The sequence below is a fragment of the Ammospiza caudacuta genome, chromosome 5 (assembly GCF_027887145.1).
Source record: "Ammospiza caudacuta isolate bAmmCau1 chromosome 5, bAmmCau1.pri, whole genome shotgun sequence".
Lineage (NCBI taxonomy): Eukaryota > Metazoa > Chordata > Aves > Passeriformes > Passerellidae > Ammospiza > Ammospiza caudacuta.
The window spans coordinates 6,416,247-6,437,210 of record NC_080597.1 but is presented as its reverse complement, the minus strand read 5'-3'; the positions used below and the strand labels follow the sequence as shown (position 1 = coordinate 6,437,210).

At 41.2% G+C, this 20,964-nt stretch overlaps 1 protein-coding gene across 2 annotated transcripts in view; it reads right to left on the bottom strand.

Moving 5' to 3' along the window:
* Positions 1 to 652: 652 nt before the first annotated feature.
* Positions 653 to 20,964, bottom strand: part of KDM5A (lysine demethylase 5A) — a 49,299-nt gene continuing 28,987 nt past the window's right edge. Inside the window, exons 18-28 of one of the 2 annotated variants that reach the window (XM_058804508.1) lie at positions 20,787 to 20,904; positions 17,697 to 18,052; positions 17,048 to 17,186; positions 16,013 to 16,192; positions 13,993 to 14,154; positions 12,462 to 13,013; positions 11,450 to 11,593; positions 8,516 to 8,675; positions 7,794 to 8,014; positions 5,345 to 5,755; positions 653 to 3,833 (exon numbers count right to left, since the gene is read on the bottom strand). In XM_058804508.1, the coding sequence (XP_058660491.1) occupies positions 3,621 to 3,833; positions 5,345 to 5,755; positions 7,794 to 8,014; positions 8,516 to 8,675; positions 11,450 to 11,593; positions 12,462 to 13,013; positions 13,993 to 14,154; positions 16,013 to 16,192; positions 17,048 to 17,186; positions 17,697 to 18,052; positions 20,787 to 20,904 (2,656 nt within the window). In that variant the 3' untranslated portion in view covers positions 653 to 3,620. The remainder of the gene's footprint in view (positions 3,834 to 5,344; positions 5,756 to 7,793; positions 8,015 to 8,515; positions 8,676 to 11,449; positions 11,594 to 12,461; positions 13,014 to 13,992; positions 14,155 to 16,012; positions 16,193 to 17,047; positions 17,187 to 17,696; positions 18,053 to 20,786; positions 20,905 to 20,964) is intronic. The other variant, XM_058804510.1, reaches the window with a different exon arrangement.

Here is a 20,964-nt window from a genome sequence, read left to right as displayed (position 1 = left end):
TCTAAAGTCACCACTGCTCTGGTCAGGAGGTTGACCCAGATGATCTGCAGAAGTGCCCTCCAACCTAAATTACTCCATGATTCTAAAAACTGAAAAGATCAGTGCAAGTTTCACAGCGTGGCTGATAAAACAGCCAAGTGCCTGTTACCTTATGCTGTGTGACTGTGTTCCAATCCCTTCAGATAATTCCCATAATATCAGCAATATTAAGTTGCTGAGGACTCTTAAATCTTCATTACCAATGGTCCAGGCTGCACCAGCATTCAGCTACAGATCTGTCAAAAGCATAAATCCTAAAGGCAATGGTGCTGAATGTCAGCAGTGACATTTATCTCTCTGCAAGCAAAGCTGCCAAATTCCAGGCTCTGTTTTTTACAAGAAAAACCTGAAAACACATAGTTTGTACAAGCTATACAACTCAAGCCCTGGCCTCCTCACAACAGCTCAGGTAAATTTTTTTGACCTTTTGTATCAAGACACATGAAAAGAAATAACAGCAGCAGTGGCAAGCAGCCTTTGTAGACTACACCATTAAGACATGCACCTTTCTAGATAAATGAGATAATATTTTTGTGTACTGAGATTTTGTCCCTAAAGCATGAGAGAGTTTTCCCACAGCTGTAGCAGACCTGTAAGAACATTTTTATCTTGGCTTTGGCTGGCTTCTCTGGATATGCTTGTATAAAAATTCAAACCCCTAGGATCTGGAGACAACACCACAGCTGTAGCTTTGGGTTTTTCAACCACTAAACTACAGGTTTTTCCAAAAGTTAACATTTATTCATAAGTTCATACTATCAGCAATCCTTTGATAGGAATTACGCTCTTAAAAAACAAGCTTAAAACAATAAGATGTAAAGCTAATAATGGTCTTCAGTTTATGAACACCTTATCCAAAAGCAGACAAGACATGCGTGACCAGAGAAAAGTGTGGCAACCTCCTTCCAACAGTGGAAGAGAGGCTCTCCACGTGGCTACATGAAAAACAGCTACTAAAAACGTGACTTTTGCATATGATTTGCACATTTCTGTTGTTTGCTCTTTCTTTCCTCTGCTTGTTACAAGCACAACGACCACAGTTGCATTGTAGAGCTGTTTGCTTCCATCTTGCTGTCACCAGTGCTTCTGTCAACACTCTCCAGCACACCTTCTACACAGAGAAACAGGAACATGCAATGCAGGTTTACTCAAAGATCTCTTTTCCAGTTGATGGCAATTACATACAACGACTTCATTGCAACAGAGAATGCAGGAATGGATACCAGGATATGCTCAGTGGGTAACAGGAGATGCTAACCATATTTCCCCTGCTGTGTCACAAATTCTAGGAGTCAGGAAAGAATACAGAACACTGGGATTCTTTAAGAAATCTTGTACTAGTCTACTTCTGGAACGATTAAACATCTGTGACAGATCATTGATCCACTCCATATGGGGAAACATTTATGTAGTACCGTCAGTTAAAGCTTGAAGGAAAAGTAACAACTGCTTCAATCAGTTTACCAAAACTAAGTGTACATTGAGAAGAAAACAAAAAAAAGTAATTGGAGGCAAAAGATGGTATGTCTATCTAAAGCATAGACTCCTTCATAAATAAGTAAACAAATAATACTCTTAAATTTGCTAGGGTGCCCGTTCAGCCACATGCTTAACCACAGCTTGCTTTTGCTTTTAACATCACATTAAGTCTTTGGGGAGCAGGGATTAGAAGTCTGTGTCCAATTTGCACTCAAAGCTCCCAAGACTCTGGATCTTCTGTGCTCCATCTTATTTCTTTTCCTTTTGCACACTTCCCTCTTCCCAGGTAGCAGGCACACATAGAAGAAAACAATAAAGTTCTGTCTACCTGAGCTGAGTTGGTTTTTCTTTTTTTTGGATGGATAATTCTGCCAAATAAATAAACTTCCAAACATCAGAGAACAAGAGAAGGGACACAGAACAGTCAAGACAGCACACCTTTGTTTTTGTCAGTATTTCTTTAAATCCCAATCCAGCTCCTAGTAAGACTGGACACTACTTACAACACTCCTAGAACTGCAGAAGAATGGAAACAATAGGGAGCGAGTGGAGAGGGGGACAAGACAGCCCAGGGCTGACTTCAGACATTCACATACACAAGGCCAGCATCCACTGGAGTCATTAAGGCCCAGATGCCCCACTAATAGGAACAAACCCAAATACAAAGGTAGCACATGAAATGTATTTACCTATTTAAACACAGGCAGCTGGTCAAGCTAGAATGGGGAAGGTAACTGCTAATTCCTTGTACTACAAGGAAGGAATGGAGTAAAAAAACCCAAGCCCACGGGCAGGTTTTTGCTTTGTGAACCTCTGTCTGTGCTGCTGGTTAACAGTGGTAAGTATAAAAAAATCAAAGAAAAATAATCTATTTATAGAACAAGTCAGTAGTCTGAGACATTTAGAAAAAAGTAAAAACAAGTCCTTCTTTAAAAATGGATTTACTAAAACAACTGTCACCCAGGATGACCCCAAGCCCTCTGGTCCTCTGGCAGAGCCAGGGGCAACTTCCAACAGGAGCTGCTGCTGATTGCACACTGGTACACACCCAGCAAGGCCAGCAGGGAGGGGTTTGCACTGTGAACAGGATCTGCAGACTGCTTGCTGGTATCACAGGAGGCCATGCCTGTAGCCTGGTGATACTGGAAAGTTGTGAGTGAAACTTTTCACAGAAGCACGTGTCAGTGTAACCTCTGAGGTAAGTGGGCTGTCTTCTTTCCTTCCCATCCCTGGGTACACATCTCAGAAGCTGTGCCCTGGGTGCTGTACCTCCTTGCCAGCTCCACACAACTTCAATGTGCAGGAGTGCAGGACTCTAAGCAAAGCCTAGAACAGGAGAGAGCATCCCTGTGGAAAGGGAAGCACTCTGCTCTTCCCAAGTTCTGGTCTAGCTAGACATCATCAATTATTTTCTGGCCCTCCTCAGGACAGGAAGATCAGTTGTTTCCCACTGAGGAAAAACAATTTGCCTAGTGGAGTAGAGTTGGGTTTCTTTTTTGGTAAACAGAACTTTTGCTGATTTTTGCCATTGTGAGCTCCTCTGCCCTTTAGCTACAATAGAGAAATAAAAAGAAATTCATCCACTTGCTCCCACCCTTATAGTGTAGTGTTAGCTGCCTGGATATGGAGGCAATTTCATTCTCCCAAGACATTGCTCTACACACTGGGTTGGCATGGAGAGGTGAAAGAGAACTTCCAAAGTCACCTCCTCAGGATAACCAGGTAGGTTAAGAGCTCCAGCCTACGCCCACCAGCTCCAGGCCAGCTCCACTGCCAACATGGCCTTCCAACACCCTCAAGTGTCCCACAGCCTCGAGTCTGCTCAGTCCTGAGAGCAGCAGCCACACTCCAGGATGGAAACACCGAGGTCAGGAAGCACTGGCTGGAGCTCTCCTCAGGCAGGGTGTGCATAGCTCAGTGGGTGCCTCTGTGCCCTGACAGGGCACTGCAGGGAGGAAGGCAGCAGCACCCAAGGGACCAGCTCTGCTGCACGTCTGTACATCCTTGAAGAGAAGCTCAGGAGCTACATCAGCCTCAAACCCCTCTCCTCCTGAAGGGTTCCAGTGGTCCATTCCCAACAAGTTCTGGCCATGGAGCAGTTGCTAACTCGTCTCCTTGAGATCTTCCATTGGTAGTTTGTAGCTCAGCAGGAAGGGAGGAGGTGAGGCGTGGGCAGGGCTGCTGGGCCCCTGCAGGGGTTTCTTTGCACAGTTTATACAGATGTAATCCTCATTCTCAGCCATCTCTGGGGACACGCCAACACACACCTGATGGAACCACTCATCACAGCCCCCATCACACTGCACCCAGTCCACCTGCAAGAGAGCAGCACACAGCTTGTTATGAGGAACAACACACAAACACAGTTTCTGTGAAGAAAAAACCTTCTGTTAGACCTAACAGAGCTACCAAGAATATAAGCCCTGAGGCAAATTTAATGCCCCTGTAGAGCTTGTTTGAACAGCTAGTTCAGTTTAATGGAAACTAACTCTTGCAACAAACCTTGCCCCTTCACTCTTCTACTCCTGAGGAAGGTGACTCAGCTCTCCTCAGATGTGCTAAAACACATTTAAAATGCTCAGGGATGGTTATCTCAGCTCAGGTGAGTCTCCAAACACACCCTCTTAGACTGCATTATCAAACAGCAGCTTTTGTAAATGTAAGTCCTAAGTGTCAGAACATTTAAGCTACAACACAAACTTTGAGCTGAACCTGCTGTAGAACAATTTGGAAAAGACAAAAAATTAGTGAGAACGTCGGAAGGAAAAAAGATTACTGATTGGATTCTGTAATTATCTGAATAAAAGTACATGTTAATTGGAGTCAGTGGGCAAAAACTCTGATTTGCAGGGTAAGAAACACAGATCCCTCCATTTTAATGGCATCCACTGGTACTGGTATAAAAATTGTTACTGCTGTAGTTCTGCTTTCCACTTACAGGGTAATGTAAAACTGTATCAGGAAAACAGTAGTGGCTGTGTAAGAAAATCAGTAGTAGTGGCAACCTATTTAAAATGAAGAAACTTTATCATCATACAGATGTTACTTTGGTTTGTAGCCAACTAATCCTGAACAAATTTTTCCAAAGTGATTAGTAATGGATATCAACAGCTGCAGCTTCAGTCATTACATTCCTGCATCTGCCATTTTTTGACAAGTATGACATTCCCCTGTTGAAAGTAGAAAAGTACAGAAAAAACATTTTGAAAACATTTTTGATCATCAGTCTGTGTTAAAAGCTGACAATCATGGCAGGCAGTACCACAGAGAGAGGCAGATCAAGTTTGCTTTGTAATAATCTAATCAAGTCTAAAATAATTATTTATCTCCAAACAAGCAAAATGAACCACTGAAGTTTGCAGATCACTCAGCCTGCAACATCACTGTTCACAGAGTGTATGGAAGAAATACAGAAAATCTATTTCATTTAGGAACATCTAACATCCCACTCCTGCTCAGGAACACAGTAAAGCTAGGAACATTTCTTTCTGAATGACAGAATTAATCCTTTGAATCAGCCAGTGCATGTTGCACAGAGTCAACAGAAAAACACACAGCTTGAAGAAGTTAAACTTCCCAACCAAAACAGCGTACCTTTTCCCAGATTGTAATTTTCCATCCTCTCTTTTGAAGTACCTAAGAGAATAAGGAAGTCCTACAGCTTAATCTGCTAAATCCCTGTACCTACCAAGTACTACTCAATCATCTCCCATTTCTAACCACACCACTTTGGTTTCTCATGCTGCTCAACTTAAATATTCCCTGGCACAGGGGTTCTGACTTAGCACACAATTGCCTGTGACACAACTAAGGGGCAACTACTCACTTTGTCCTTGCAGGGCCTTTGGCAGTTCTGAGCAGCACACACAGCATTCTCATCATCCGACTCCTCTGCTCCTGACCAGTCATACTTGGAAGGAATATCCAGAACCTTCTTCTCTCTCTTCTTCTCTGTGCTCTCCTTGGCCAGTTCTACCTTGGCCACAACTGCCTTCTCTCGCTTCTTCTTCCGCTCTTCTTCCTTGGCCAGTTTCTTTGCCAGCTTGTTCAGCTCCTTGGTCTTATCCATAGTGAGTTTTAGCTTCTTCTTCTTGGGTTTTTCCAGTTTTTTCAGCTCTTTAGATTTTTGCTTCATATCTCCAAAGAACTGCTCTGCTCTCTCCAGTTTTCGTTTCCGCTTCCTCTCAGAGGAGTCCCTCCCTCTCATTTTCAGTGGTTTTTCATCCATGCTGTCATCCTTCACAGAAAAAAAAAAAAATTACTTAAAGACAAATTTCCTGCAAACCTAAGGTCTGAAAAATGTACTTACCTCTACTTTTACCCTGATATGGCATGAAGAAATCTAGTCAACAACATACTGCTAGAAATTCTACACAAAAAAAGCTTAACTTCGTTTTCACCATACTATAAAAAAATTCCTAAGTGTTATCAACTGTGTCAAAGTACAATCAGCCAAAAATACCCAGTGGAAAAAGCAAACTATCAGTAAGGGTAAGAAGGCAAAATAAGCAATAATTACAGCTCCCTTCTCACATTGTTTTTAATAGAAGTTGAGAAGATTAATCATTTGCTAGATGCTTATTTTTCATCCGAGGTCAGTCTTGCCTGTAATTATTTTTCAGAGAAAGCAACTGCTGTTTTGGAGATTAAGAAAGAGTAATTGGTGAATTCTTAAAATGTATCATCAACTCAAGCAAGAAGAGAAAGCAACATTCATTATTTGAATGGCTTCCAAACTGGCAGGCATTGGAAATATCCTGGTGTCATCAAGAGCTCTTAAATAACAGATTCACATCATAAATGGTGTTTAAAACTGGCCAGCTCTGTCCCTGCAGGTAGCACTCACAGAGACAAGTCCCATTTATACCTGAAAGATTCACTTGTATAGTCCTTGTACAAATGGGACTGACTGGATTTCAGTCAATACAGCTATATACTTTAACCTTAATTATTAATAGATTAAGAACATATTATAAACCAGTAAAGAGACTGTTTACTGTACACTACTTAATATAGCTACTCCACCCAAAACCAAATTCTCTGCAGATTATTTCACAGAAGTCTACTTATTTTGTATGTAAACAGACATAGAATATATTCAATTCAAAATGAGCAGCTCTGGTCAAGCAAGTATTCATAAAGGTTAACCAGAAAAAGTTGTAATGCACACACACTCTACAATCCTCACCCCATTCCCCAGCAAAAAAGCTTTGCTCTACTATTAATGTAACAGTCTGGCATATTATTTATAAATTGCTATTTGCTGTCATTAAAACTGCTTTTCAATCAACTCCCTGCCAAAACCATTACACTAAAAGAACATGAAGCTTATGTAGCACTTTGGGCTGAAAGGTGGTAAAGCAGCAGAACAGGGAGGCAGGGGCAGTTTGTACTCCACACTTCTGACTGATGCAGTCTGGCAACACTTTAACTCACTGTGCATGGATGGCACACAGAAAATGAGACACCTCATTGTTCATAGCATGCAACCTTCCATCTTGTATTGCTGTACAGCACCAAAAAGCCAAGAAAGAACCAGCTTCTTATGTTCTTCCTTGTACAGCTCAGTAACCCAACAAGCCATCATTAATCCAGATGGTCAAACTGACCCCTAACTGCAGCTGACAGATGATAATAAAGGGGTTCCACTCTGGCTCTTCAACCCAGCAGCTTGAGTTGAAGCTTCAAAAGAGGGTTCTCTTCATAGCAAAGTGATTCTGACTAGACCTCAGAACCAGCAGATAAACCTGCCTGATCCACTGGCAGCTGAGCAAAGTAATCAGGACATCTTCACAGTATATCAATAAAAAATTGCTATGTCCATGTTATTCTCAGGAAGAATATGAAACTTATTGTCTGTATTATCAAAACTTGTTTTCCCCAGTAACATACAAGTATCATGTTATATAAGGTAAGTGTAACTTCATCTTCCTAAATGTCTCTTGTAACTCTTTTGCAGATTAGTTCTGTTTCCAGGCATAATGGGAGGAGTGTTTCCTCCCTTAACGTGTTATCTTCTGAAATAAAGTTTGCATATGGAACTACTCGAGTGAACTGTTCTAAATATGGTTAACTGTGGAGGACAATGCTATAGCATGAGTGATCAAGAACTGAATTTCTGCATCACTTATTCTGTTGTTTTCTGTAATCTACTACTCTCCCCAAGTGAAATACAAACATGACAAGCCGAGCACTCAGCTATTCAAGATCACATTTATATAAATCCACCAACAGAATGTGGTAGGATTTATGTTCCACACCAGAGAGCTCCCTACCTCCATGACATGAAGAAACCTGTCCTCAGAGGGCGGATGAGTGGCCTGTAAGATCCTCCAGATGTGCTGAGTTTCATCCAGAGACACCTCCAGCAGATCTCCCACCATCATCAGATCCTCCAGCTGAGCCTTTGCTCCAGGGGACAGCTCCAGCACGGGGGGCTCCAGGCTGCGAGGTACCAGCGGGCTCTTGCGGGGCTGCTTCCTTGGAGTGCCAGAACCTGCCAGACAGAGCCAAGACACAGCGTCCTTAAGGCTGGAAAGACCTCTAAGATTATTGAGTCTGTGCCAATCCCACCATTAAACCATGTCCCCAAGGGCCCCATCCACATGTCTTTTAAACACTTGCAGGGACATCATTCCACCACTTCACCAGGCAGCCTGTTCCCATGCCTGACCACCCTTCCAGTGAAGATATTTTTCCTAATATCCAATTTAAACCTCCCCAGGCAAAGCCAAATGAAGATAAAAGGAAGAGATCAAACCCAAAAGAAGTTCGGTATTTTTTACAACATTTTAAGGTGGGAAACAGTAGCAACCAAAACACATATGCACAGGTTTATGTATCAAATATCAGGAAGCTAACTACAATGTAACTCTGCTGTACTTTCCTCCAGACAGCATATCCTGTACAGCAGTGTGGATAACAGAGCAGTTCCACTCCTCACTGACTCATCCCAGTTATCTACTTAGTTTTATCTCAATGCATAAAAAGCAAATACCTTGAGAGCAGCTTTTAGAAGCAGAGGAATAGGCGTGTTCAGCACAGAAGGAGGGAGCAGTCCACATGTGTGTCACCACCTCCTCTGATTTAATGGGGATTTCCTCATCACAAAACAAATTGGGCTCCAAGCTGCTGGAGGATTTCACACTGGCATTGTCCTGAAAAAGACACACAGAAAACATGCAACATCTGAATCCAGAAAATACCTACTTCAAAGTCAATTCTACTTGGACTGAGCAGTCTGCTGCTCCTAAAGCCCTCCATCAGAGATACCAAGATCAAAGGCAAAAATGATATCCCCACTTACATGGTGGATGAATACAGGAGCTATGGAGATAGGTCAGTTTATTTACAGCTAGCGCATGAAAAACACTTGACAAGTTTCCTCACTCAGCACCTTAAATATGGTCTTCAGAAGTCAACATGATGAAAAGTAGCTTTTTCTGAGCCTACATAATTTATTATTTTGCTCAAAAAGTCTGACTGCAAGCCCATGAAGACTTTATCTTCCATAAAGCAGGGAGCATGCTGACTAAATTACAGTGACTACAGAAAAAAATGATTTAAGATTTTGTAGGTATGGAAAAAAAAGAGCATTCCAGCACAGCAAGATATATCGGCATAATGGCAATCAAATGCTGTCCTGGAATCAGTACTTTTATGGCAGTGTTAAATCAGTTTAAATTAGGACCAAACACTGAAAGAAGAGGGCTGTCATGAATATTTCCATGACCAGAGTACTGATAGCACTGGCCAGTGCTCCTCACAGTGTGTTGAGTAAGACATTGAACAGCTCAAGGTATTGGGCAAGAATTTTTGACATAAAAAAGGAGTCTAAGAACAGTAATCTCTCTCTCTGTGGCCTTCAGTTGTATGTTTAAAAGAAAGTGATGTACAAACTAATAATTTCTGTACAGAACCACAAGAGGGAAATTCAGATTTCAATTGCTCAGATGAAAAGATAAAATAAATATACTCAGAAAGAGGAAGGTATTTCTCCCTACACAGTAAAGAATTTATACCTTGAACAGTATCTTGTTATGGGCATCTTATTGCACTACATTAAAAGAAGTTCAGGGCTAACATGTAAATTTTTAATTTTTTTTTTTAAATCATCATTAGCAGCCATAGGCAATACCAGTGCAAAGAAATGAGAAAAAATACAAGACAAAAAATGAAAACAAATTACAGGTGATTTGACCAGTGAATGTGCCTGCTTGCCTAGCTACTGCCCTCCTAATGAAGAGTTACTGGCAAGAACCATGTTTTAATTGAGAAACATGTAATCAAACAGATCATATTTTCATATCTACATCTGTAACAATGGTGCATTTGAGAAGCCAGAGAGTGTGGCTTTCAAAATACAGTCTACAGACCCTTAGGAATCCAGGATTATTTCTACAGGGTCCACAACCAGAGCAAACTCATGATGCATAATGATCTGTATCTTGTTTTAAACACACTGGAACACATCTATGTATCAAAAACTGAAAAAAACCAACCCTTAAAAGTCAACAGGGTAGAAATAATTAAATTCTGAGCAACTCTGGGTTTGGGTTTTTTAAAATCTTGCGTCTCCTAGTTTGTAGCTGAAGAATTTGATTAGCTGCCTGAAAATTTGTCTTCTATTCCAATCATCTTAGTGGACCTAACAGAACACATTTCTGGTCTCTATCAGCTTTGCTTAAACAGATTTTTTATGATGAACATCCAAATCAAAAGGGTTAAGTATGAGATTTCTAAATTATGACGGTAGGATCATTAAACAAATGAAATGATGCTCCTCCAAAACCCTGAGATCCTGGCAAGCACATGCCATCTTTCTTCACATATGTTTTATCACAGCCTCAGAAAATGCCACATCCTTCAGAAATGCCTTATGAAGAACCCTGATAAAAGAACAGTTTTGGGAATTACTTTTATATATAAAACTAAATTGATTAAAAGCTGTAGCACCCAACAGCAATGTATTCTTGTTGGCATTTCACAGGGAGCTGTAAGACAAACCTGTGTATTTGCATCAGGCTGCTGAGAAACAAAACACTTAAAAATAGGAGATTATAGCACATCATACCTGGAGAATGTGCTGCCCCTCTGTAAACCAGAATATCTGCCTTAAAAGAATTTACATGTCTCTAAGATAGTATCTTTAAAGGCAGAGATGACACTATCACTAGAAAGAAAACACTGCTCAAGAAGAAACTGTGGCATTGCCTTGGTCTCTAGATACTTCAAAGGACATTTCAATACCTTGAAAACACATGGTTTTCTCCACAACTGCCTTTTCTGATGCAAGTTCTCTAGATAAAACACTTCAAAAATTTAACTGCAGTTACAATTTCTGTACTGCATCCAGACACTAATTTTACAACACGATCCAGACATCTCGTCTCAAAAAATTCCACACTCCAAAATGGAACACATGTACTTCCTTTATACAAGGGCTGAATGAAGAGGAAGGTATGAAAACATGAACAAAGCCCTGGCATCAGGAAACTTCTTACACAGCATGCAGTTTTTGAAGGCTAATCATCCTGCTGTAGCAAAAATTTTCCAAGAGCTCTTCATACAGATTCTTATATTTATGACTCGTGGTATCTCTGAATGGGGCATAAAGACAATGTTCATCCTCCAGGGTGTTATAAATACAAATCCCTTTTTAAGTATATCTTTTTCCTCAGCATTAAAAGGCACCTTTTGAAATTCCAAAGGAGGAAAGGACTTTGGAAATTTTACATAAAAACATTAAATAACTTGACAACAGTTGAGAGAATGCGGGCATTCAGAAAAAAATCCAGAAGTTCCTCTTCTGCCACAGGCACTTGGGCAGAACATATACAGATAGTTTTAAATACAGTAAATATTCTGGAAAAAATTGATTAAAAGACAGATGTACTTATTCCATGGAAACAAACCTCTCTGGATTACCTACCTTTATGTCATAGCCATATGTCTCCCTGATGTCTTCATCAGAGTCTGTCTCTTCATCATCATAATCCAAAGTCTGCCGTGGGGATGAGGACACACTCCCTATCACTCTGTTAAAGGCTGACTGCTGAAAACTTGTCAAGTGCCCCTAAAAAATGCAATATGGAAATGAAGCAACAAAATTTTCAGGAAAAATCTGTAAAAGTTAAGGAGTTATTAACAAAGAAAACCGTGGTTCTTTTGGCCTGAGGATAACTGCCTGGACATCACAAAACAGACCAGTTACAGCAAGAAGTGAGAAAAAGATAGGGAAATATCCAAGTAAAAGGTTTGGTTAGATTCTGATTACTTGTTTTTTAATAATAGTGATGGAAAATCTAGATACTGTTCTTCAGTGCTACAAATTACAGCTTCACCACAACATGACCTGATCTCACTCTCAAGGTGAAGAGGTCAGCTATGGAATTACCAGTGTTTTACTACATTCCTTGCTGAAATTTACTAACAAGACACCAAATGCCTGTGAGAGTGGCAATCCATGAGAAGTTACAAATACTGTGAGGATGGAGTCTATAAAGAGGTAAACAGAATTTGGACACCAAAGTGGCAACTGTTTTACACATCTTGAGGCCTGTACCCAGCTGTTCCAGCTGACCTGATGTTCCTTACATACACAATGCATAATGATCTGTATCTTTTTTTAAACACACTGGAAAACATCTATGTATAAAAAACTGAATAAGAACAACCCTTATAAGTCAACAGTATAGAAAGGATTAAATTCTGAGTAACTTCAGCAGTTGCTGTTGACAGTGAGTATAGAGGAATAGATCTGTTCCTGAAGCAGCAATGTACAAAACAGAAACCAGCCAAAACCTGTAGAGCACTGAACTAAGTGAGAAGTTTTACCATGTGTAATCCTCAGCTTTTCACTGCCCTCCCCTTTCCCCCACCTTTCTCCAAGAAAAACAAGGCATTTTGACACAGAGGGAACAGCAAGACCTTCCCACGCCTACCTGCAGGTCAGGATTAGCTGCTGCCTTCTGCAGCTCTGCACTGATGATTTTCTCTGTTTTCTCTCGAGCCGCCTGCTCCACCATGCGCTGGCTGAGCACGGAGAGCTTGGCCAGAGCAGAGGAGAGCTCGTCGGTGGCCAGGGCCTGGCGCGCCCGGTCCTGCCAGCTCATGGCTCGCTCCGTCAGGCACTGCAGGGCCTCCCCCTCGGGCAGCCGCACCGGCAGCTTCTGCAGGGACACCAGCAGCGACAGGATGGTCTCCAGGCGCGGCCGGCGCGAGCGCATGCACAGGGGACACAGGAACTTCACCTCCTTGGCCTGCCAGCTGGAGCCCTTCTTCTGAGAGCTGCTCTTGGGCAGGGGCACGCAGCCGCTGTGGAACCAGTCCTTGCACAGCTCGCACTGCAGCATGAAGCCGCTGGCTGTCTTGCGGCAGATACAGAACTTCACCTCCTCGATCCGGTCCACCATGGTCATCTTGGCCAAGTTGGCTGCCCTGAGAGCGTGCATGGCTTCAATTTCCTTCTGTTCCCGCTCCTTGAACAGAGCCACCTGCCCAGCAAGGAGAAAAACATGTGTCATGACCTTCACAGCTAAGAGAGATTTAATTTTATTAACAAGAAACAAAATCCAGCTAACTCAGATGAAGGTATCTAAACCTCACCCAAAATTTAGGAACTACACGATAAAATTTTAATTAGATCTAAGATACCTCCCCCTCAGTTGCTCATTACTCCCTAGAGTCCTTCTGGTAGAGATGTTATGTAAACTTTAGATAACCTTCTCAATATCTACAAAGTTTCTGAAGTTTATAATTAAATCTGTCCTAAGGCCAAAAGAAGCGCAGGTTTTGACTCCAGAGAAGAAATCAGAATCTATTCCACTCAACTGTTACTGAGACAATGGAGCTGAGCATTGTTTCAGAAGCATCTGAGTGACCACATATGTCCTGAAGCAACTTGCACTTCCTTAATGCTTCCATTCAAGTAACTATAATCAAACATACTACAGTAAAATAGATTGTGTATAAGCCACATTAATGACCCTGCATATATTTTCTTTGTTACTTGGGAAAGGCGGCCAGATGTCAGCAAATTATTCTAATAAGCAGCATGAGTATCCTCCAAAGAAGAGGAACCAAATAAAACATTCCCTCCAGCCCAGTGTCCATGACCAAGCATTTGCAGGCTGATCACAGAATTGACCTAACCAAATATGTGTTGGTCCTGGTTAAGACAGAGCTGCCCCTCATTATTTCCACATGATTTCAATAAATGTTAATATTAGATGAGCAACAACAGATACTAACCCAAGAGCATTTAAGTCTTACACACACCCAATGTTATTAAATACCAGCAGTTACACTCTGATCTCTACTTTCACTGCAAATAAAGTTAAACTACATTCTTGTGTCAAACACTAGATTATGAGGTATCTCTTTCAGGAAAAGTCATTTATCAATGAATTTCTATAGATTAGAGATTACTTAAGCCCACACAAGCAGGAGACACCACCTTTCACTGCTCCTTACCACAGCTGCAGCATCCCTGGCCTCCTCCAGCCCATCCTCCAGTTCACTCAGGGATTCCAAGTCAAGATCTTTCCCCTTTTCCTTCTCCATCAACTCCTTTGCCCTCTTCCTCCTGTTCTTACTGCTCCCATAAACACCGATATCAGTCCGTGGGCTCAGAACCTGGAACCACAAGGAAACTTATCCTGTCAGGGACATCTCATCAAGGAATGACAACAGTGATACCAGGGAACAAGAACTACTCAGCAATCTAACCCTTTGACACCTGTCAACCAATAGGAAAAAGAGAATAAACAGATAAGGAGAGAAGTATCTTATAGTTATGGAACTGGAATGTGATCAGCAACCAGTGACATGGCAGGTCAAACTGAAAGCCCCTGTGTTTTCTGATTAACTACAGAATTTATTCAGATTACACCATCATGCATATAGCTAATCAAAACACTACATGCAGTTAGACATCTATACTTCAACATTCTCTTCAGGGGCTGTGGCAGTAACATTCTCTGAAAAATCCCTTTGCCCAGGATTTTTCTCCTGGGAGGCTGAGAAGCCTCAGAGAAAAAAGAAAACAATTATTATCTCATTTGTTTCTCCTATGTTGTGCTCACATGTGGAATATGTTTGGAGAGTGTTTACCCACAGGTGATTGTTTTACTGGATTCTGGTGTGAGTTGCTTGACTCACTGACCAATCAGTGCCAAGCTGTCTCGGGACTCTGTTGTGTCCCAACACAACATTGTTCATTATCTTTTTAGCATTCTTTAAGTATCCTTTTCTGTATTCTTCAGATTATTATAGTTTAGTACAGTATTCTTTAATATAATATAGTATCATAAAATAATAAATTAGCCTTCTGAGAACATGGAGTCAGATTCATCATTCCTTCCTTCATTGGGGCACCACACAAATTGATCGTTTCCTTACTGTATGAAGTCTTAAAAATTATTTCATATTTACATCAACAATTTGGTGCCTGAAAAACCCCTAGAAGTACACTATAAGCCTTTCAATATTGATATGAGAGGCTGAAAAGCACTTTTAAGGACAAGAATAAAGCTTTAAGTCACCATGACTAGTTGGAATGCATACTTAAATATAAAATCTAGCAAATTAAATTCAATATAGGAAAGCTCAAATTGCTACATTTAGGAAGATGCAAAACCAGAACATATTACATAATTACTTAAGCAGAAGAATATAGAGAAAAAGCTGTATCTAGAATGTATCACAAAGTGAACAGAAGTGAGTCTGATGTGGTTGCAATAGGAAAAATCCCACTGGAAAACATTAAACACCAGTACCCCCCCCCCCCCCTTTGAGACACAAAATGTAACTACTGCACTTCACATGGCACTAGGTAAAGTCAGAGAGTGGGGATTCTGTCTGGATTTGGACATCTCACTAAAAGTGAAGACAAACCTCAGAGAATTAACAACAACATAAGAGAATAAAAATACAGCCTCTGAGAATGCAGCTGAACTGGAACTGTTTTCCTTACAAAAGGGAAGTCTGTCAAGTAGATATGACAGATCTTCAAACACATGATTGATTTTTATTAAAACAAGGACAGTCACTACATTCACTGAAGTGAAATAAACAGTAGCTGACTAAATTGTTTTTATAGTTAAAACAGTTTATAAAATACCTAATCTATTTTCTTAGCATGTGAACAGTGAGGCAAGTGAAAACATTAATCAATTTGAGACAGGTCTGTGTCTATATCAGGTCTATGTGTCTTCAATGACAAAAAAAATGCTTTACTTCCCCTCTTCTTTCACAAGAAAGAGATGAGGTCTATACATAAAGCAGGACTAACCTAACACACTTTCTGCCTTTTTCATTCTTTTTACCCAAGAACAGCTGAAATTATATTCTGAAAAGGATCTGTAATCCAGTGTCACTGAACCAGCTCTTCCCTCCAGACAACTGAGGGCCATCATGACCAATTTCTGACAGAGCAGCGTGTTCTTCCCTTCCCTTATTCCCTTCTTCAGACAGGGAAGTGTGTGCTGCTCACCTGTAGCAGGCTGTAGCTGGAATTCTTCTTGAGGAAGGTCCTTCCCGTGCGCTCCCTCCAGGCGCGAGCTGCCGCCACCTGGGACTCGAGCTGGGGCAGCGCGTCCAGGCGCACCGGGATGGGGCGGCCCTTGGCAGACAAGCTCTCCAGCTGCTCCAGGTAGGCATAGTTGCTCCCATTCTGGGGTGAAACAAATTTTTCCAAGTCAACAATTCCATCATTATATCAGCTGTCAGCCTAATTTCAAGCCGTACACTACTTTGAAACACTGCCCTCCTTTCCTTTCCTATGGAACTCTGTTTTAGGCAGTGACAATCTACTGTTATTTTAAACAATTCTTTCATACAGCTTTTATTTTAACAGTCATTTTGATATGGCCAGCTGGCTGAGGCAGTAAGGCAACATTCCATTTCCAGACAGTAATCTAAATGCTGTCTGTTTAACAGCAAGAGCTGTATATGGGCTGATGCAAAATCTATTGGGATTCTCATTTCAACTCCCAACAATACCTGGTATGAGATAAGCAGCTCTAGTTCAGCAATCAGCACCCACAAATATAACAGAACTTGGAACCAAATCATGTGGGTAGACCAACAGAAAGGGAGGTTTCTGAACTAATTCATCTTTTTCAGAAAATCCTGGCCACCATTGCCATTAAAAAAACAAATTTCCATAAAAACAAAATTTCCACAGGCAGATCCAAAATTGAAAACCTGAGAGCACCCTCTGCTGCAGCTAAATATTTTCAGTGACAGCATACTGAACAGTTCCAAAACCAAATACCATATCATAATGAATTTGCTGGCTTTCCTATCTGCTCTGAAATACATAAAAGGAAGGGAAACAGAAATTGGATAGCCAGTGGGGAAACAAATGCACAAAAAGAAAATCAAGTACACGAGCTCTGGTGAGCACATTTAAGAGCCATAAGGCTTCTCTTCAGACCACCTTTGTGAGGAGAGGTGCCAGGAATAAAAGACACATCCAAATAAAAGAGTGCAAGCAGAAGATTCCAGGCCCTGCTGTGACCCCTACCTGAATGGCCTCCACTTTGGCTGTCCAGTCTCTAGCTCTCTGCAAGGCTTCTTTCAGTGCCAGCACATTGGGCAGGTACGCAGGGATGTTCTTGGCCTCGTTCACAATGCCCTCCAGAGCCATCATACTCTGGCGTGGTCTAGAGCAAGAAAAACCCAATTCCAGCCTTCTCTCAAAAACCAGTCATCTAAAGGCATAAATTTGACAGCTGGTGATGCAATTCAACCACTACACTGCAGGGTAGGACACCATGGCTCTATGCTTGGAGGCTACCAAATAACAGGAGGTGAGAAAGCTGATTGTGGGCTTGCCACAATCAAGCTTAGAATGGCACAAAATCACAAACCCTAACCACCAGGAAAGCTGTCTCTTGTTGGTAGCTTAGTCAGAGCTCTTTGTGGAGAGGGATGAATAGCAAGGGCAGCAGCAACATACACAGCCTTATCCTCCTGTCACTGTGCAACATGACAGGGAATCAACATTTCTGCAATTCAATCTCAAGTCCAACTCTAGAACAATCTAACTGCTGAGAAGCTAAAAAAAAAATAAAACAACAAAATAAGAAAGGCAACTACAGCTTCAAGGGCCCACCTCACAAGAGCACACAAAAGTGTGTGGCCTGTAAGAACAGTTTGTAAGGAACACTCACCTGGCCTGCAGGCAGACCTTGGCCTTCTCCTCCCACCTCTCTGAGACTGTGAGCAGCTCCTGCAGCTCAGCCATGGCTTTTTCTACAGCGTGATGTGGTGCCAGGCCCACACCAGAGTCAATCAGCTTCTTCATCACATCCAGGGTGACTCTCTGGGGATCCAAGAGGGTGGACCTCACCTCATCCAGCCACCGTGCCTGCTGCAGCTCCTGCTTCAACCTTGGCAGCTCAGGAAGTTCAACATAAAGGCCAGAGCCCATGTCTATCAACTCCTGCAGCTTGGAAGAGTCTGGGATCTCATCAATCATGGCTTCCTGAGCACGCTCATGAAACTCTTCCACATCATCGAGCAGATTCTGAAGTAACATACAGCACAAATCAATTAGGGAAAAACACCCACAGAATCCAAAAGAAAATGCAACTGAGGGATCAGCCAGCTGTGAATCTGTATGTGATCATCACATCATCAGTCTGAGCTTCTACACACAATGCCAGCTAGCTGTCATAAGCCATCAAGTGTGACAAAAATTAAGTAACAGACCATCTAAACTTATTTGATGGCCTAATGTTTCATGCCCTAGGCACATCAGTTGCATCAAACTCTGCACCTAAAATAGTACAACTGCAAATGACAACAGCTCCCAACAAAACAATATTCAGTACTGCTCAGTCAATAATCATTTTAAAATAGTGGGGAGAAGAGAGACCTCTGCAAGCAGGTCATCATTTCAATAGTGTCAGGGGCATTACAGTAATGACAGCAACACAAAGCAGAACAAAACATGCTGAGGAGAAATAACAAGCCAGAAATGTGTGAGAACATGAATACCACAGGTCCCAAAAATAACAATGGTGAAGTCTGAAAGTAATATTCCCTAAAGCAGGACTACCACTTTTAAGCATCAGGGATTTATTGCAGTAAAGAAAGAAATGAAAATGCAAAACCCTCTTATTAAAGGAGACAATTTCATAGAAATCCAACTGCACTGCTGCAGTTGTCCTCATCCTCATGTTTTGGCACTGCAATGAAAAAAAAAATCAAAGAGAGCAAACAGGAAAGAATCTCTGCAGGAGACCCATTCAAGGACATTCAAGCAAGATACTCCATGGATTCACCCTCAAGTCTGTTACAAGACAGGCATTTCTGACAGCAAGCCAATGGCACAACCATGAGCAAACCCTGCATTTCCTAACCCTTAGGTTATGCCTTTTTTGGCTGATACTGCTTTTCATGTCTGCCTGAAAATCAGAAGGCATTTGTAAGAAAAAACAAGATCTACATCATAAAGATTGTGATTTAGGGAACATACTCTGAATGCTTCATAGTGGCAACAGTAAATTAATGTTACAGTTTAATAATTACAATGCCTTTTGTGTTAGAAAATATTCATCATCCAACATGACAATCATTTTGCTATTCATCATGATGGATAATTGCATTCAAATGCCATGCTACAAGCTAGCGAGTGCTTAGGCATAAATGATCATTATCTGACTTCATTCAGAAATGAAAAGACTACAGTTTGTAATCAGAAAAATGATAACTATTTATTTATTGACTAGTGATTATACTGAGGCTTCAAGAGCATGCACATGCATAGGCAGAGTACTTCAACTAGAACCAGATTCCTCCCTAATGCTGAGGGGTGAGGGAAGATGGACTAGCTGGGAGAAGGCATTAGACAAAAATACAAGCTGAAACTGTTAAGAGTAAATTCTATGCCTGCAGCCCTCTCATCTATGAACTATGTTTTAATTAGAAGCAGGTTTTAAATACATTAAAAACAAAAAAGCCTTTCTGAGAACAATCTTACATGTCTACCTAATAGATGATAATAACATTTCATTAATAAATATTAGTATTTTTACTAATACTAATAATATGTGTAATACTAATGTGTGTGTAAAGAAGTGAAGTAAAACCATCCTATCATATGAGGATGAGAAAGCACTTTCCACTTTATTAGATGCCAGCAAACTGGTAAAGAACACCCTTGAAGGACAAAGACAGCATCAACAAGCCTGGCAAACCTGCACACTAGAGCCCTATGGTTTTCTGAAGGAAGTTGTTTTCAGAAAAAATACCAATATTACATAAACAATAAGAAATTCCAATGTAAAGTCTCTCTTATCAACACTGAACTATCATGGAAAAGTTTATATAAAAACTTTCATGACATACAAACACTTATGGAAAAAAGGCCTTCTAAAAAAAACTAACTTATTTTTGAACTGTATGTTTGATATGTAGCAGCAGCTGCACCTATGGTAATGCACAGGATTTTAGGCCCTCTAGTACTACACAACATCTGTACAAGTGTACAAGCAGAGCATGCAGGTTTAATAAGTATTAACATACATCTCAGGAAGCATTATTCTAAGCAAAAAATCTTTATTAAGGATGTTTCTTAAGGAGTTTTCTACAAGTTGGTTAGTAGGTGAAACGTTGTTTAGTATTTCATCACCAGTGACAGAGAAACAAATGAAGACTGCTGCTGAAAACAATTGCTATGATGCAGAGTGCCAGAAAGATAAATGGTAATAGCAGCCAGGGGAATCAGTATGATCTGGATTACTTATTAGTCTAGATTCAGCCAGAGACAGGTGCAAAGATATATATGAAGGGCAAGAAATGCAGGCCATGCATACAGATTAAGAAGGCTGTAGCTGGAAAGCAAGGCTGAGATGTATTTAGGGAATAACAATGTGGCACTGCTCTCCTGCTGCCCTGAAAAAGCACACCAGGGTAACACTCAGAGGTTTCTACAATAAAGGGTAGGATTTAGCCAGAAACTGAACCTCTACAGAGAGCATTAATGATGGTGGAATAAGAGTCACTGGTTCAGAGATTTAGTACTGGGCTGTCTGGACAGTGACAGGGGAAGGGGATCTTCCATCTTTGTTTAGCAGCACTATCACATCTGACACCACCTGTTGCACCAGGCACCTGGAAAAAGTGCACACATGTTTTACATCAGAAGCTTTTCATCCTCTACACCAGGCCAAATTGTCTGTTTAAAAAAACATACTACCACAAACCAGAACAAAGTCAAAGGCACAACACAATCAGAGGAGCAGATGCAATCTTACCTTGACTTGTCGGGCCTGGCTGATGACACAGGGCAAGCTGAACAGCTGCTGCACAAACGCTTTAAGCTCCTCCATGGTCAGCTTGGTCCGTGTCCTTCCACTGTCCTGGCTCACTCTGCTGCACAAATGGGCATAATTAACTATTAGGTGAGAGACATGATTATCCTATTCACAGTGA